The 18,736-nt window shown below is 35.9% G+C and overlaps 3 protein-coding genes across 3 annotated transcripts; all 3 read left to right on the forward strand.

Moving 5' to 3' along the window:
• Positions 1–1,056: 1,056 nt before the first annotated feature.
• Positions 1,057–3,939, forward strand: LOC122591973 (disease resistance protein At4g27190). The gene has a single exon (XM_043764191.1). The coding sequence runs from the start codon at positions 1,057–1,059 to the stop codon at positions 3,937–3,939; it is 2,883 nt and encodes a 960-aa protein (XP_043620126.1).
• A 790-nt stretch (positions 3,940–4,729) lies between these two features.
• On the forward strand, positions 4,730–5,202 carry LOC122590719. The gene has a single exon (XM_043762898.1). It carries the CDS (start codon positions 4,733–4,735, stop codon positions 5,162–5,164), a length of 432 nt encoding a protein of 143 aa, XP_043618833.1. The 5' UTR covers positions 4,730–4,732; the 3' UTR covers positions 5,165–5,202.
• A 2,331-nt stretch (positions 5,203–7,533) lies between these two features.
• LOC122592352 lies at positions 7,534–18,580 on the forward strand. Its single transcript, XM_043764555.1, has 20 exons — positions 7,534–7,805; positions 8,563–8,651; positions 8,788–8,897; positions 8,998–9,052; positions 9,812–9,900; positions 10,652–10,718; positions 10,812–10,874; positions 11,029–11,181; positions 11,301–11,394; positions 11,486–11,565; positions 11,659–11,734; positions 11,898–11,941; positions 12,086–12,153; positions 14,069–14,154; positions 14,246–14,403; positions 14,855–16,130; positions 16,570–16,850; positions 17,349–17,540; positions 17,766–17,922; positions 18,069–18,580. The coding sequence occupies exons 1-20, from the start codon at positions 7,694–7,696 to the stop codon at positions 18,356–18,358; spliced, it is 3,540 nt and encodes a 1,179-aa protein (XP_043620490.1). The 5' UTR covers positions 7,534–7,693; the 3' UTR covers positions 18,359–18,580.
• The last annotated feature ends 156 nt before the right edge of the window (positions 18,581–18,736 follow it).

An 18,736-nucleotide genomic window follows, 5' to 3' on the forward strand; every position in this document is an offset into this window, starting at 1 on the left:
TTCTTCTAGAGAATCATAAAAAGCATATTATCTATGAAAGTATAATAACAAAAAAGTAAAAAGAAACATAATAAATAAATACAAATGAATTTTTTATAAAGTAACAGGTTCCCTTAACTCGACCTGACCCGACTGAATGTGAATAGCCCAACCCATTTTCACACTTACTCAGTTTGGCCCAAACCACCCAGTTCGACATGAAACCCATTACCAAACCCGAATTAGTTGAAATGTGACCAGTCTGACCATTCTTCAAGAGTTCAAGATGTCCCATTGTTACCCAACCGACCCGACCATATTGTCACCTCTAGGTGGACTTGTAACAGTTGTATTTGTTACAGTGATGGGACACTATTTTTCGTACCCTCATTTTCATCTTGAAGGACTTAACAAGTAATTGTGGATCTTGTATTTGAATTGCAACAACATCTGACCATATATCTAGTTAATTGATATTATGTAATTTCATTGCAATTTCATTTGGTTTCATTTTCGCTTAGTTTTCATAGGTAGTAGAGTATATGAGAATTAGGTACATGTTCTTTGTCTCTTTACATTTTGCAAACCAACACATAGCTATTATAGAATGTACCGTTTTTGGTAGTTATTTAAACAAAATAAGAAGTTAGAACATGTTATTACCATCGGACTAAACAAGATATTCAACTTGATTCCATACTTAATGATCAAGAAAAAGCTTACGTATATTTCTACAATATATATTCTTCATTTTATATATAATCGTCATAGTATTCTACAAGTTTAAATTCTTCATAGTTGTATGTCTTTTAGTCACTACTTAAACCTGTCGGTTTTGCCTAGGAAATATTAATATTTTCCACGTATACTACGCCAATGTTTTATTTGCTTTTTCAAACAAAACAAACTCATCTGTTGGAACGATGCATTCCTTTTTTAACTTCATTGATACTTAATATTTTTTGGGCATGTAGTTGTTTTTTGTTTGTAGTTGCAGGCTTGGATTACTATCCACTATATAATTAGAAATAGAGTTAAGTAGATGTCTCCCCTTTCCTTCTTTACCCATTTCACACAATGGAAGCTCTTAATTCTGTTTTCGTTGAGGGTGCCAAATCTTTTGTCATGTTCACGTGTTCAAGAATTAAGACCTTTTCTAAATATGAAAAAAACGTTCGTGAACTCGAGGAAGGAATGGTAAGTCTTGCTGAAGAGAAGAGGGAAATTGAAGAACAGATCAACATAGCCAGAGTTGAGGAAAGAACTCCAAGGCGGCAAGTAATTAAATGGCTAAGGAAGGTTTCTGAAGTTGAAAATGCTGTAAGGCCACTGTTAGAAAGGCCTTGTGAATATGCTGATGGAACGGGCTCCAGTATGCTGCACCAGTACCAACAGTGCTGTAAAGTGGCAGCGAAACTAGAACTGGTGAAAGAGCTTAATTCTACGCATTTTGATATTGTTGCCCCTGAAAGATGCTCACCAGTTAAAGCGGTGGAGAAAATGGAAGTGCCACCTCTTGTCGGGCAGCAGGCAATATCAGATATAAAGAAGCTTTTGGAAATCTTGAACGAGGACGGTGTCAGAAGAATTGCGGTCTTGGGGATGGGTGGGATAGGAAAAACAACATTGGTCAAGAAGTTGAACAATGAGCTGGAATTTTCCTCTCCAAGTTCATTTGAGATTGTCATCTGGGTTCAAGTATCCATGGCAACAGATTTGAGCACAATTCAGGCTCAGGTTGCAAAGCGAATACATTTAAAACTGGACCCGGGAGACGCTCCCCACCGCATAGCCAACAAAATTCTTAGAAGACTCGAGCTGAAGAGGAAGATCCTCCTGATTCTTGACGATGTTTGGAAAGAAATTGACCTGGATGCTGTTGGTATTCCTTCAAGTGATCCTTGTTGTAAAGTCCTTATAACCACTCGGTCTCGTGATGTGTGCAGGCAAATGACCACTGATGTTTCTTTCCAGTTAGATCTTATGGGTGAAGAAGATGCTTGGAACCTTTTCGTTCAAAGTGCTGGAGCTGTACTTAAATTAGATGGGATTGAAGCTCCAGCAAGAAAATTTGTTTCAGGTTTCCATGGGCTTCCGTTAGTAATAAAGAGTCTAGGTAAGTCAATGAGGGACAGACCACAGATCGAATTGTGGCAGAACGCATATGCTAGGTGGCGTTGCTCATCACCTTTGTTCCAGAACATTGAGAATGAGGTGTTTGGGCCTCTGAAAATGAGTTATTATTTCTTACCAAACAAGATTCAGAAACAATGTTTTTTGTCTTGTTCAATGTATCCCGGAAACTTTTCAATTAATGTTCGTGAGCTAATTCAATGTTGGGTATCTGATGAGTTGATCAACGAGAACCAAAGCACAAATGACATATTCAGTGATGGGGAATCTTTGGTAGAACGCCTGAAGGACTTGAGCTTGCTTGATCAAGATTCCAAAGGAACTGTGAAGATGCATGATATTTATCGTCGCTTAGCCATAATTCTGTCTCAGACTCAAGAAATGTATGGCTTTCACTGTCAATCTGGCCTTCCATTCTATCAAACACCAAATGAGTCATCTAGACGTGTTTCTTTCATGGGATGCAGGATGGAAATTCTGAAAGAGTTTCCTATAAATTCACAGGTCACAGTCCTTTTTCTCCAAGGTAATCCTATAAAGAAAATCCCAAATGAATTCTTTCACAATATAAGGTCACTAAGGGTACTGAATTTAAGCGAAACTCGAATTACTGTCTTGCCTTCATCTTTTATCTGCTTGGGTGAATTGCGTTCTCTCTTTCTGAGAGGCTGTTTATTACAGAAGCTACCTTCTCTTGAAAATATGTCAAAACTCTTGGTTCTTGATCTTTCAAACAGCCGCATAAGGGAGCTTCCTGAAGGGTTCAGAAGTTTAAGTAATTTGAGAGAACTAAACTTGTCATGTACACGCTTCTTAAAGAAAATTGTCGCCGGAAGCATATCAGGGCTAGTTGGTCTAGAAACTCTAGATATGTCGTTTAGTGCTTATAACTGGAACCCAGAGATGAATTCAGATCAAAGAGCAACATTTGAGGAGTTATTATCATTGGACCGCCTCTCAATCCTTCAGATAAGGCTGGACTCTGTGGAGTGCCTTGTATCTGCCTCTTCTTGGCTCAAGAAGTTAAGAAGATTTGACATCCAGATTAGTCCTAGGAACTGCAACTTGAATGATCATGTTGCTGAACAAAATGAAAAAAAATTGGTTCTTAGGGGTGTTGATTTCTCTCAAGAAAACATTCGTTATTTATTACGCATCACAAGTTCTCTAGACATGTTAACATGTGTAGGCATGAACCAGAGACATTGGCTTAGCCTATCATCATTGATATCACTCACTATATCGAATTGTGATGTTATGATATGTCTCATAAGCAGTGAAAGAAGTTCCCAGAATATGTTTCCAAAACTTCAGCACTTGATTCTCGATAAATTGAAAAATCTAGCGACTACTGTTGAGGGGATACTCCGCAGAGGCAGATGCCTTACTAATCTGAAAACGGTTCAAATTTCAGATTGTCCGATGTTAAAAGAGGCCATTTCTTATGCAATGCTACGTCATGTTCAAAAGCTTGAAGAAATCAAGGTAAATGGTTGTGAAAATATGTCTTGCATAATTGCGTCTGGGGAGCATAGAGAAACACTTCCGAATTTGAGGGTCTTAGAGATAAGCAACATGGCCAATTTGCGTAAAATTTGTGAAGGCGAATCAGTTTTCCCAATGTTGCAGAGAGTTCAAGTTTCTGGCTGTTCCGGGCTAAGGAAACTTCCGCTTAAAATCTCTAATTTGTCTAACTTGAAAGAGATTAGAGGTGATTGGGAATGGTGGAATAATTTAGAATGGGAGGATGATGTTAAGAACATCTTTCGCCAACACTTTCAAGCATACCCAAGAAATACATACTCAAGAAAAAGAAGATACAAGTAAAAAACGGGTAAATGGAGAGGGGTCCGTGTTCTTAGCTAGCTACCCGGGCAAGGCTCGTCGAGCCTTTCGTTCCTAACTAATATTCAATTCCCGTTGCCGTTTCCTAGACAAACATATAAGTATAAGTCCATAACTGTTTTTGTGTTTCGTTTTTCAATGTACAAGTACAAGTAAACATATATGTGGTGTCTCAAATGCTAACTACTAACTCGTTGTTCAAAAATTAAAAAAAAACAAACATATTGTTATCATTGTGATTTATAGACTAGTACTACAATTCTAAATTTTACAGATCTAAGAATTGACTGTCATTTTGATGTTGTTCAAAGATGATTTATGATACATAATGTCTTTGAGCATGCACCCAATCACTCACTTTTTTTATTTCAGTTCCAACCTTTAATTAATGTACAGTATTTTAGGTTCTAAATTATAGAGAAGATCCTTTTAAGAGTGTACTTAAATATTATTAATTATCTTGAAATTTTCTTTCATGGCTTGTCATTATAATTTATCGTAGTTAAAAAATTCGATTAGGCTGTTATTAACCTGAAAAAAAAAACTACTTCATTTATCCAATATTATTCAAATATTTAATAAAAAAATTATAAGTCTTATATGCAATATTCTCGTAAGTTACCTATAAAACCTCTTCACGTTCCATCTCCCCCACGTTTTCCATCCGTGTTACCTCCACATTATCTTCATTCATTCATTCATTCATAGCTTCTATATATTCGATCCCATGAAACAACAACTCAATTAAAAAAAAAAAAAGAAAAATAAACCAACGATGACAAAGTTCCACATTACCAAAAAATGGAGAAAAAAAGTGAAAATTTTACGAGCAATCATTCACGGATCGCTTGGAAACAACGCGTTCATTGCTACAGAAGATCACAAGGTTCATAACAATTTTGGGGATAATGAGTGTAGCAAAAAAATCAAGGATGATGATAAGAAACAATCTACTAATACTACTACTAATGTGTCTTGTAAAGTGGGCATGTTGGCAAGGGTACCAAGTAGAGGTCTAAATGGGTTACGAAAGGTCGGTAGAGCGGTTTCCATGCGTAAACACGAAGAAGAAGAAGGAAAAGAAGATGAAGGCGATGAACTTTGTAAAAAGAGGATAATGATGGGAAACAAGTGTAGACCATTAAATGTTTCAGGTTCTCTTCATTATGATAAGAATGGTGTTTTGGTTCCTGAAGTAGACTACTAATTAAATTATTGTTAATTAATTTCTTCTTCATTTGATGATTTATCGTCTAATGTTTGTATTTTTTTTTCTTCCTTTTTAAGACTTGTTTCTAACTCATGTTTCAATGCTTGGTCGATCTTTTGAAGTTCTATATATATTACTACTATTACAAATTTACAATGTTCCTTGTTCTTGTCGGAGCATCCCAATCGGGTACTACCTTTATACAAAAACTTAAATGTGTTTGGTTACTAAATGTTGTTAGAAATAATGGAATTCGTTAAAGAAAGTGGCCTAGACTCCGTCCGGTTGAGTTCAGAGCTTAACTTGCCTACACCAAGAGTTGATCTTGGGTTGGTAGGGATGGGAAAAGAAAACCCGATCTGATGGGACAACCTGATACTCGAACCTTTTCGGGACATGGAGTTGGGCATGTCTAACCCGACCCGACCCAATATCAATATACTTATAAGTGATTAGTTTTGGATATATATATATATATATATATATATAGGGGAAAGATAATTTGAGACCAACTAAAAAAAGTCCAAAAAAGGACCATTGATTTTCGTAAGTTACACACCACCATCATGATCTACTACGATATATAAGACTTTTTTGTAAAAACACTAAGACTTTCGAGCGGTGGGCCCACAGAAAAATCATATGTAAGTTAACTTACACACTTACACATGTGTAAGTTACACATGTGTAAGTAACTTACACATGATTTTTCTATGGATCCATCGCCGGAAAGTCTTAGTGTTTTTACAAAAAAGTCTTGTATATCGTAGTAGATCATGATGGTGTACAAAAATCAATGGTCCTAGTTGGTCCTAAAATAAGAGGTGGTCTCAAATTATCTCACCCCTATATATATATATATTGCGTTTGAGATGATTTTCTGATTATTTCGTTTGCGTAACGTAAATAATGAAAAAGTGTTTGACAAAATAATTGATTATATGCGTTTTCATAGAAAAAAAATTTAGTTTTGGACAAACATGTTGGGACATGTTTTTTCAAAACACATTTTTTAAACTTACACATCCATATTTCAAAGCATGAAGAGCAAGCTAGTATTATATTAGACTATTTATTAGAAGAATATATTATTTTTTTAAAATTATTAATAGATTTTCACTTGAAATAACTGTAAGATCCACTTAAAATACATGTAACATCTCTCAATGAACTTAAATTACAACATTTACTCTTAACTTTTAAACAACTACACTACTGTCTTTTATATTAGTTCTTTTTACATTAATAACCACATTGCTATTTTTACCACCCATCTCCCGCCGCCACTATAACGCTACATTGGGCGGGATAAAGCTAGTTGAAGCTAAACAAATAAAAATAGGTAAAACAATAAAATACCATAGTCATTTTTCATATGAAAAATATGGCTAGTTGAAACTAAACAAATAAAAATAGTTAAAACAATAAAACACCATATGATGGTGTACCCACCGTCACCCAGAATAAAGCCTCACCCTAGGTAGGCTTAAAGGTCACCCAAGATATCACATAGCCTGGGAAAAGAAGATAAACACGAAAAGATACGATCATATCACTTCGTTAATAAAAGAGATCGTTACCAAAGATAAAAGACGCGTGAGAGACTTATTCTCCACGAAAAAGCAGTTATAAAAGGCGGAAAACCCTAATCATTATCATGATGCCTACTACGGGAAAAACCCTAAAACACATACACGATCCACGGGCAAAACCCTAAGAGATCTAAACATAACTAAACCGGCGTACAAGGGAGGAAGACTCCTACCAACAGGAAATCGCCGTCCAATCCATCAAACACTTCCAAATCCTTTAACCTAATCCATTGTATAAACACCGTAGTCATTTTCCATATGAAAGATATATAATGTTGTTATAAGAGTGTTATAATAAAAGAGTGTTTAGTAACTAGGATTGCTTATTTTTATCTTTATGTTTATTATTGTGTTAGTTAAACAGATAAATAATAATAAACATTAAAAAAGATTATTTATCCAATAAATATAAAAATATTTTTTTTTTCTACTAACAAGTGGATATTTTTTGTTTTGTCAAGGAGAAAGCAATTATAAAGAAACAATATATTCAAATCCCATTAATTAAAAATAAAATATCAAAAGAAGTAGATTGTATAACATTGAAAGAGACACAACTTACAAAATATAAAAAAGAAAAGAAAAGAATGTACGTCGGAAAGAAAGCAAATTTTGCGTTGTAATGTACCATAGTATACATTTAAAAAGAAGCAACTTTTACTTTACAAAGATTGACGCCGACAGATGATATATCTTTTTTTTTTTTTTACCTGACAGTCAAAACACATCATTCTCCTTTCATATCATCATCACCTCCAAAAATCCACTTCAAATCAAATCAAATCTATATTCCATCACCACCGTTGATCCACTCCATATCTATTTCACTCTTTCTGTCTCTATATACATCTCCGGTGACGCCCCGCTTTTTACGGCGTCGCCATTCCTCACTTCAATCTATACATAACATTTCTATATCTATAAGTTTACAAAAATGGAATCGATAATAGCAAGGGCGCTGGAGTATACTTTAAAGTACTGGCTTAAATCATTCACTAGAGATCAGTTCAAGTTACAAGGACGCACTGTTCAGCTCTCCAATTTAGGTTCACAACTTTGCTTTATTCCAACGCAATTCTGTATAATTTTTATCTATATATTTATCGTTTTTTAACTACTTTTTTATGCTTGATCCGTAAATTATGTAATTCGGTTAGTAGTTTTCGTGTTTCTGTTGATGATTTCGGTGTCGCATTTGTAGTGTATATACTTCGATCGAGTAGCTCTTCATTTTAGGGTCATAAGTTTACTTGTTTTCAACGCAATTGTGTGGAATTTCATGTAATTTTTATTTTTGAACTGCTTTTTATGATAGGATACGTGAATTATGTAATTTTGTTAGTAGTTTTGGTGTACCGGCTGATGATTTCAGCGTCACATTAATAGTGTATGTACTTCGATCGAGTAGCTTCGGTTCAGGAATTAGGCTATGTATCAATAGTTTTTATGCTTTAGGATTAAAATTTTTTTGATAATGGAATTTTTTATTATATTTACTAATTTTTGATTTTGATACTTGGATCCGAGAATCCCGTATAGTGTTTAATGCAGAACCGACACTTCTGTATCCACTTGGTAGTTTTAGACCTTAGTAATATGATTGGAAGGTTTTGTATTTTGTCTACTTTGTCGATGATTTGGTATTGCCATAGCAGCCTAGCAGGTATGGTGCTTCGTTAATGGAAATCTGCGTTGTATCAGTAGATTTGGTATGTCGATCGAAGATTGCGGTATTGAATCTGTAGTTTTGATGCTTTGACATAAAATTATGTATTTCTTAAGTGACGGATTTGATTTTGATAGATATAAATGGTGATGCTCTCCATGCGAGTCTCGGATTGCCTCCAGCATTGAATGTTAAAACCGCAAAACTCGGGAAATTAGAGATTATAGTATGTAGCTTCTTGTTCAACTCATATATTGCTATCGGTATCTTAGATAACTGTATGCTATTAAATTTATACATACATATGCATACACACATATATACATGTATCTAATCTGATTTGAAATGTCTGTGTTCGTAAGCTTCCTTATTTGAGCAATGTACAAGTTGAGCCAATTGTTGTGCAAATTGATAAGCTTGATTTGGTTTTGGAGGAAAATGATGATTTGGATGCATATAAGAGTACAGACAGGTACCTGTTAGTTTCTTATGATTAGATCTTGGTAATGAGTAGATTATCTGAAGAACCCCTTCCATGTTCCTAATTATTTTTCTCCTGTATATTCTTGAAGTGCACAAACGCCATCCAGTCCTTCAAAAGGCAGTGGATATGGATTTGCGGACAAGGTTAGTCTCTCCAAATGGTGTAATTTTCGGATTCTTGTCATTTCTTTTGTTTCTAGATTGTTCTTAATGTAAAGTTGTAGCTGTATATACATATGAAAACATATAAAGCAGTGTTTAGTTGTGTGGAAGAGATTATCCCTTCTGTTCCTGAAATGAACAACCCAACTTTAGTGGAGAGTTTGTCGCATCAATGGAGCAATTATATCATGTGAGACTGTGACCTAGTTTTGAAAGTCTATGATTGTTAATTGCAGCAATCGAAGGAATAGCATATAGGAAGTAAGTGACCTTAAGTCCATGTCAATGATCTTCTAGTAAACATGAACCTGCTCTACAATTTTCATGAAGCTTACTCGTTTAACTTCCTACAAACTTAAAAGTGGTTCACTTTTAAATATGTGGGTGGTTGGTTTGGAAAGGTCATTCTTGCAGTGGTAGGAAGCTATTTTTAGGCTGTTATTGAACTGTAGGTACTTCCTTAATGCAATATTAAAGGGCATCATTGTCTATGAGCTTTAGGAGTCTTTTATCTTTTGTATCCACACAAAAACTTTTTACTGAGCAGCCATGGTTCATCAGTATTGGACTTTTGGTGATTGTGGTAAGTGGGTACTATCTTTCAAGGTCCTGAGCTCTCACAGTAAATTGCTTTAATTGTATTCTTTAAACAGTTAACATGGGTTTGGGGATTATTGTTCTTGTTTAAAAATTTATTCAAGAGTTTTAAGGATTCCAGGGCTGATTACATTACTTCATCAGATTGCAGATGGGATGACACTGGAAGTACGGACTGTCAATCTTTTATTGGAGACACATGGGGGTGCTCGACATCGGGGAGGAGCAACTTGGTACATATCTGATCCGAGCTTCACTCTGCCTAATATGCCTCTATGATAACACCTTGTGCATAATCTTTAATGGGCTCTTGCATCATTATAATATGGCCAGATAAGGAAAAGAGAGGGCAGGTTCAGTTGATGCTCATTGATTAAGCGTGGTTTTAGGTGTAACTACACTTCTATAACATCCCCCGAATAATGATTGTGAGGTGCTCTTAGAATTCTTGATAACGGGAGAGCTTAGTTTGTACCATTTCCAGTTACAGTGCTAACAAGAATAAGAAGTGTTTGTGTGGATTTTTCGTTAACTGGTAAGGGTAGGCTAAAAACAGAATCCGATAGAAGTTATTAATAAGCAGACTTCCCTAACCTCTAGAACTTTAGGACATGCGTAGCAGCCTTTTATTCCTAACATGGGACTGATTTATTGCTACATTCCACTTGTTGGCATCTTTCTTCATTCAATCTTGGCTGACTTCAGTTCTTCCTGACGACCTTTTTATGGACACGTCATTATGTCATTTGTGTACACTAGCTGTTGGTGTTCACTTATTTGCTGTTGGAGTTCACTAATTATCTGTTGGTGTTCACTAATTAGCCACGTGAAATTTTGCTGGCTACTATTTGGTTTCTGAGATCATGCTATTGTACAATGTAGAATTATGTCCACATTGACCATACAGTCTCTCTTTTCTTAATATGTTTGCTGTTATTGCTCAAAGCCTCAAACATTGTCACATGCTTTCTTTTTGCCAACCAGGGCATCACCAATGGCATCTATTACCATACGCAACCTCTTGCTATATACCACAAATGAGAACTGGCAGGTTGTCTTATAAGTTTGCACTCAGTTTAGTGATATTTTCCTTTATACTTGGGTTAATTGCTACATCAGATTGCTAATTGAAAGTTTTTAGCAGGTGGTAAACCTTAAAGAAGCGAGGGATTTTTCAAATGACAAGAAGTTCATCTATGTTTTTAAAGTAACTTTTTAAATCTCTTTGGAACTTGTTTTTGTTGTTGATATCTTAGGTCATGTAAAATTTTCCACTTGTTTCATAAGAGGGTGTTAATCTGGTACATTACTGGTCGGATCACTTGATGTTCACTTATAATACTTATTCTTTTGGTCACCAGAAACTTGAATGGGAGCATCTATCCATCGACCTCTTGCCTCACCCTGATATGTTTGCAGCGTTTTCTGAAGGTGCATTTAAGGATGACGATGGTGCAAAGCGAGTATTCTTTGGCGGGGAGCGGTTCCTAGAAGGAATTTCCGGAGAAGCTTATGTAATACATGCTTAATTCTCTTGATTGATAATCTGTGAACTTTTGGTGTAGCTAATGATGTTCTTGTACTGTGAATGATTATCTGAATTGCATGTGACTACCTATTGTTTCTATAACAGATTACGATACAAAGGACAGAGCTTAATAGTCCACTAGGGTTGGAACTCCAGCTACATATTACTGAAGCTGTGTGCCCAGCTTTGAGTGAGCCAGGCGAGTAGACATTTTCGTGTCCATGCTTTGTTGCTAATCCATTACCATGTTTCTTTAACTTTCTTGCATTACAATGATATAACATGAGCAGGACTGCGAGCTCTTCTTCGTTTTTTTACGGGATTGTATGTCTGTCTAAATAGAGGAGATCTGAATCCAAATGCTCAAGAGGTTCGGCTTCTTTTGTGTTGTTGTTACTTTGTGTGAAATTTGTTTCGTGCACTATTACCTGTCCAGGCCATTAACGAATCCCTCATCCGGCAGCGATCAGCAGAAGCTGCAGGGCGTACACTGGTCTCTATTATGGTGGACCATATATTTTTTTGCATCAAGGATACTGGTTGGTTACTTATAGTTTCAATGCCCCTTCTTTATTGATATATTTATATCGGAATGGTGGTGTTTTCAGATATCCGCTAGATGTATACTATAGTACCTACAGTTCAAATAAAAAAGATGTTCTTATTAATTAATAGTTGCTAATGATTCTAATTTACTTGCAGATTTCCAGTTAGATCTTTTGGTGCAGTCGCTTCTCTTTTCCCGGGTAACTTCTTTTGATATGAAATAAATAGTGTTTATTGCCTCCTTCACAAACTTTTATGCAATCCAGATAGTTGGCTTGTATAAGTGGGGTGTGGGGATAAATTTATTTCCTGATTCACATTGCATATTGAATCTGCTCTTGCAGGCAAGTATTTCTGATGGAGAGATAACCAAATGCTTAACTCGGGTGATGATGGGTGGACTATTTCTGCGGTATACTGCATTCACTTATGTCCTTTACATTTTTTAATTACATTTTCTTACTGTTTTATATACGTGTATCATGAAGCATTCACGATTCTTTTAGATGTTGTGCAAATGTGCAATGCAACATTTGCATAATTGCACTAAAGGTGACAAAAATGGGTGAGTCGGGCATTTGTAGTTTTTTGGTATGCTTTGGGTCGACCTGAAACACTTGTAACTTTCATTCTTACTAGTTCGTATAAGTAGTTTGTAAAGTTTGAATGAAGTGATTAGGATGTTACATGATTTAAAAATACACTCCTGGAGATTTTTAACCCGTTTCCAACTTTCTTATTTATGTCATATTTTTCTTTACCCTTTTTGACCTGGTCGCGATAAAAACATAACCGAAGTTGACCCATCTATAAGTGAATTGGTCGAAGTTGTCCCCCTCCGATTTGCACCTCACACTTGTTGGTCCAGTATTTTTCTTAGAATTTTTATTTTAATATCCCTGAAGCTGTTTGAATTGCAGACTAACTAGAATTGAGTGAGAAAATTATTAGGATAATTTAAATTAATTTTTGTCTGAGCTATTACTCAATTTGTGATATGGGCATGTTAGCGGAATAGCACTCTATTTAAGAAGTATAGCTAATACATTTTTCTGTCATGGACTTTTAGACATTTTTTAAGCATTAACAATTACTAGGCTATTGGAATAATACATTCGTTGGTTGCAATATGAGTGATAGTGAATTGAATGATGTTGGCATCACTTCATAAGTTGAAGAAAAATGGCATTCCATGCTTACAACCACCCTTTTAATAAATACTTAAAACCATAGATTTATCCAAATCAGTTTTTCTTAAGAAAACTCTAGAATCAAAATGTTGTGTCACAAGCTTGTCATTGATTAATAAACTATATTGTTCATAGTTACCAGAGTTGCTCATTTTGTTCACGGTTCAGAATCGAATCAGGAATAATTGGGATCGCCGGATCGCGAATTCTAAAGTAACATTCCCAAGCTTTTTCTTATCTGTTCAGAGTTATCGTGGGTTCGTGTATTCAACTTCGAAAGATGACGTTTCCAAATGTTAAAAAGTCCGCGATTCAGCAAGTTATTTCCTATACGAGCAATTGTGTTAAATAAATCTAATATTTAAATATATAAAGAAACTCAATCTTTTTGAACTAATAAAAGAGAGCCTAATAAGATTATCATTGGAAGATAGCAATGGGAGAACTTACATTCTTAGATTTGCATCAGACTATTGGATCCGAATCATGATTCTATGATAGTAATGTCATTAAGTTTTGATATAACCTTTTGTTATCTTTTGAGTTTTGTGTTGGAATGCTAGACTTTTTGTTGTCTTTTAAGTTGTCTTTTGCAGTCTTAGCATTTAAAGTTATGGGTTGAATCTAGTTTTATGTAATTGGTTGTATCTCTAGATTTTGTATGTTTTAACTCTAGTAACTATTTATGCCGTTCCAAAAATAATTATCATCTTTTTCGAATGAATGAATATTATATTATATATGTAAAAGTTTATATCAAAAATATCTTTTCTTATTATTAAAAAATCATACTATTATTTATAGAGTACGTCATACCAAATTATACAATACATCGTAGGCCCCCACGACCGGATTCATGGCACCTCACTAACCACAATGCCGGCCAGCGTCACCGTAGCGAAGCGAGCCCTGAATCTTGTAATTATTATTATGTTTAGTGGTCACTTGTCACCTTTACATTTAAGATTGATCTTCTATATATTGTATTCCAAAGTAGTGGGCAACAAGATATAGGATTGTATTGAGTATTGACACCTGGAAGTTGTGGGAAGTATGTAATATACTTTTTCTTTAACTTTTGTTTTCCTATCGTTAGCAATACTACTTTTTAATGGAATTTTACATGATAAATTTCAGGGATACTTCCTCTCGTCCACCATGCGCTCTAGTGCAACCGTCAATGCAGGATGCTGCAGATGAACCACTGCAAATTCCAGATTTTGGTATTATCTGATGTGAAATATGTTGACTGTTTAATTTACATATTGCTTATAGCTTGTTGTAGACTGAATTCTTTATTTGTTATTTGACCAGGAAAGAACTTCTGTCCTCCAATATACCCGTTAGGGGATCAGCAGTGGAAACTAAGTGAACGCGCTCCACTTATGTCCCTCCATTGTCTTCAGTTTATGCCTTCACCTAGCCCACCATCCTTCTCTTCACAAACTGTCGTTGACTGCCAGCCTCTTATGGTAGTGCATTTTATTATGTTACATAAAAACTAGAGGTGGCAGTTTTAAACTTATCTACTTGTGAATGGGTCAATTTGGATTAGGTATATCTCAATCAGGTCAGAAGAGAAAATGAACGGACTGAAGTCACCCAAAGTGATTACTTTTTTGCTACAACCTCCTAAATCTCTTCATTTAAGATTTCGACTATTATCGCAATTATATAGTTTTTGGTCATATTTAAATCAATAGTCAATTAAAGAAACTTTGAAAATTGGTCAAAAGAGTGTTTATGGGTCAACCTAGTTTTCTTTGGACCTGTCTAATAGAAACCTGTTTCAACCCGAACCCACTTTATATCTTTACACAATCTGCTGACCCTCCCATCTTGCCATTTCTGAGTTCTGACAAAAATTTAAACATTAGCTTTGACTTTACCATCTCATGCTGGAGTATCATTGCTCATTTTCAGATACATCTTCAAGAAGAGTCGTGTCTAAGAATTTTATCCTTACTAGCTGATGGAATCGTGGTAAATTCTGGTGGTATTTTACCAGATATTTCAGTCAACTCCCTTGAAGTCAAAGTCAAAGGATTAGATATTACTGTTCCATTAGAAAATCAAAATGACAGCTCCTTTAGTGGAGCAAGACTTCATATTGAGAACCTATTCTTTCATGATTCACCTTTCCTGAGGCTTAGACTGCTCAATCTTGACAAGGATCCTGCATGCTTCTGCCTCTGGAAGGGTCAACCAATTGATGCCAGCCAAAAAAAATGGACAAGTGGAGCTTCTTTATTCGATATGTCTCTAGAAACTTGTGATAGCTTAAAAGGAGTAAATGGGTCCCGTTCACAATCTTCAAAGTTGTGGAAATGTGTCGAGGTAAAAGGTGTTTGTATTCAGGTTGCAATGGTAACAGCAGATGGAAGCCCATTGATAGACGTCCCTCCTCCAGGAGGAGTTGTTAGAGTTGGAGTTGCTTGTGAACAATATCTCTCCAACACTTCTGTTGAGCAACTTTTTTTTGTATTGGATTTATATACGTATTTTGATACAGTCAGCGAGAAATTGGCCGTGGTTGGAAGAAGTAAACAGAAGAAGGCGGTGAAGCATGAACTTTCTAATGGAAGCTTGATCGAAAAGGCTCCTGGTGATACTGCAGTTAGTTTAGCAGTTAAGGACCTTAAACTTACATTTTTAGAATCTTCCTTGGTGGATTTTCAGGAAATGCCTCTAGTTCAGTTTGGCGGAGATGATCTATTGGTGGAAGTTACTCATAGAACCTTGGGTGGTGCCATGGCCATTTCATCAACTGTAAGGTGGGACAGTGTTCAGGTTGACTGTGCCGAAACTGAGACAGCCCCAGTACATTCGAACAGTTTGGTGTCAAATGCTACAGAAGATTTTCTTCCTGCTCTAAATGGCTGTCCTAAACTGAGAGCTGTCTTTTGGGTGCAAAATGAAACAAATTTTCCGTTTTTGAATTTAAGCATGGTGCATGTTATTCCTTATAATGCACGAGATACCGAGTGTCATACGTTAAGTGTGTCGGCTTGTATCGCCGGCGTACGTCTTGCAGGAGGCATGAATTATGCCGAAGCTCTCCTACATCGCTTTGGAATTTTAGGACAAGATGGTGGGCCAGGGGATGGGCTCTCCAAGGGTTTGGAACATCTATCTGTGGGCCCATTGTCGAAACTTTTCAAAGCATCACCTTTGCTTGTTGAGGCCAGGGAGAGTAAAAGTAAGCTATCTACTCTGTGATGGTTTACTTATTCCATAGCATCACTTATGAAAGGATCGATTTGGATTTTAGTTTATCTCTAAAGGGCCAAGTAGTTTTTTTGCTAACAGCCAAATGGGTTGAAAGTCGTCTAAAGTGTGGCACTTGTAGTATTTTAGAAGTTTATATTAGCTATGTAATAACAGAGTATTGTTAGCTTGGTTACATATATACTGAAACTTTTTTTTTTTACCCCCCAAAAAAAAGAGTATTGTTATCACATTTAACACATCCTCTTTTTTTAGAAGTAACAAACAAAAAAAGAATGTGGGTCAGCCTAACTATATCACTAAAAGCAACCTTTTTTGACCTGTTGATACTTTAGCCAGCTCCATCTATTTTAGCTGTGAGTGAAGCTATTCACTCTTATTGACACTATATGCCCCTTTTTTTACTTCAGGTGAAAGCATAGAGGAGAATCATAGTGGACATTTGCTCTTGGGTGCACCTGATGATGTGGAGATATCTCTAGAATTGAAGGACTGGTTATTTGCATTGGAGGGTGCAGAGATGGCAGAAAGGGCATGGCTCTACAGTCCTGAGGATTTTTACAGAGAAGAGAGGTGCTGGCACACAACTTTTGACAGTTTTAAAGTGAAGGCAAACAGCAGCAAAAGACACTTGGTTAATGGCAAAAAGAGTTTATCTGGTGCACTCAAGTATCCTATAGAATCAGTGACGGTGGGCATTGCTTCATTATTATAATATAGTTTGGTTTACTCATCGATTTTATCATATTATATCGTGAAAGATTTTATGCATGCTTAAAGTCGTTAAACTACACGTCTACACATATGAATATTCACATTGGTCTTGTGAATTACTATCTAAATGTCCAAATTTCTTTCTACTTGTACCCAATACTGTTATTCATCATTCCATTGCTAGTATGTAATATGGTTCGTGTGCTTACCGTACTGATCAGATGTAGATGTGGCAAAATGGGCTGGTAGGTTATTGGTCAAAATTGGTACTTTTGATACGGCTCCGACTTAAGCTATTTTTGTCAGAGTTAATAGATGACTTGAGTCGACCCATTTATAAGTAAATGCATTGAAGTTCCCCCCTCTAATGAATGTAAAAAACAGATATAAAATATTGAGACAACTCTGGTAGATACTGAACTGCTCTATATTTTATGGTTGGTGAAAAACTCAATATACTTTTATGTCCTTGTAGGTCGGTGTTGAAGGATTAAAGACGTTGAAACCCCAGCAGCAGAAAGTAGCACAACAAAATGGGCACAAACAAACTGTCGAGTCACATGGTGGGGTAGATCTTGAAGCTGACATAGTTTTAAACGAAGATGATGGTGTCAATGGGATGATCAGTTGGGTGGTGGAAAGCTTAAAGTTTTCTGTGAAACATCCGGTATTACATCTTACTTGTGTTTGTGGCTTTATTAGAGGTGGCAGTTTCAACCTTTTTTTTGATAATGAACCAGTAAATTTTGGTTGATTTTTATCTCATACATGCCATATAATCATTTTAGCTAAAAGGGGCATGCAATCTCTTGATCCATTCATTTTTCTATCTAGTGTTAATACTTCATTGCCATTCAGTTTTATGGTGTGTATACTGATCGGTGCCCTGTAGGTTGAGGCAATTGTAACCAAGGATGAGCTGCAACATGTTGCTCAATTATGCAAGTCAGAAGTTGATTCCATGGGGAGAATAACTGCTGGGGCTTTGCGTGTGTTAAAGTTAGAAGGATCAGTTGGTCAGACAACGATGGATCAGCTGAGCAGTCTTGGTAAGTATTTCTTTCTTTTCCACATAAGTAATAGACCAGCTATGATGTTAATTCGCCAAGTGTCCCTGCAATGATGAGTGTGTAGTAGAGTTTGGCAATTTTAACCTAGACTGTGGAACATGCAACTCAAAATTTGATATTCGCAGGAAGTGAAGGGTTTGAAAAGATCTTCTCACCAGTTAACCATCGCAGAGATAGTAATGCTTCTGGTGGAATGAGCCCTTTTTCCCTAGGGGCTTCTGAAAACCAACTCTCCTCATCCTTTAATACAACATTATCCTCTCTCAAGGCTGCATTATTAGAATCACAAACAAATTGTGCATCCCTTGCTTCTGAGTTAAGCATGTCTGAACCACACCTTCGTAGTGTGGAACAACTCGCCCAGAAACTAGAGAATATGCAACAATTGTTACTGAAGCTGCAGTCTCGGGTATAGTTTTTTGCTTTCTACATCATATGTATGCAATTCAATTATTATTATATAGTGTCTACTTACATAGTTATGCATTCTTTAATGTATATAGTTACATATAGAGTTAAAGACACCAGCATATGTGCGAAAGTTAGCTGGTTGGAAATTTTGTAAAACAGTTCAGCTCAGTTTTGGGCAGAAATTGTGAATATGTGAATTTAAGGGGTTTCGGTGCAGTTTTGAGCATTTTTTAGGATATTAATGTCTTATAAAACACATAAAATAGTAGGGCAATTTCAACTTTGCAACTCAGATCTGCTGCTTGGCAGGGTAGGCGATAATTTTTTTTATAAAATCATCCTCATATCCATCTGCTATAAACCTTTGATGTGAAATTTTCGT

Source organism: Erigeron canadensis, chromosome 3 (genome assembly GCF_010389155.1).
Source record: "Erigeron canadensis isolate Cc75 chromosome 3, C_canadensis_v1, whole genome shotgun sequence".
NCBI classification, from domain to species: domain Eukaryota; kingdom Viridiplantae; phylum Streptophyta; class Magnoliopsida; order Asterales; family Asteraceae; genus Erigeron; species Erigeron canadensis.

Excerpts from the sequence above, each read along its gene's own strand:
- LOC122592352 (XM_043764555.1), top strand. The coding sequence starts at position 7,694 with ATGGAATCGATAATAGCAAGGGCGCTGGAGTATACTTTAAAGTACTGG. Across the intron at positions 10,875-11,028 it reads AGTTCATCTATGTTTTTAAA|AAACTTGAATGGGAGCATCT; the intron begins GTAACTTTTTAA and ends TTTGGTCACCAG. Across the intron at positions 11,182-11,300 it reads GAATTTCCGGAGAAGCTTAT|ATTACGATACAAAGGACAGA; the intron begins GTAATACATGCT and ends TTTCTATAACAG.
- LOC122591973 (XM_043764191.1), top strand. The coding sequence starts at position 1,057 with ATGGAAGCTCTTAATTCTGTTTTCGTTGAGGGTGCCAAATCTTTTGTC.
- LOC122590719 (XM_043762898.1), top strand. The coding sequence starts at position 4,733 with ATGACAAAGTTCCACATTACCAAAAAATGGAGAAAAAAAGTGAAAATT.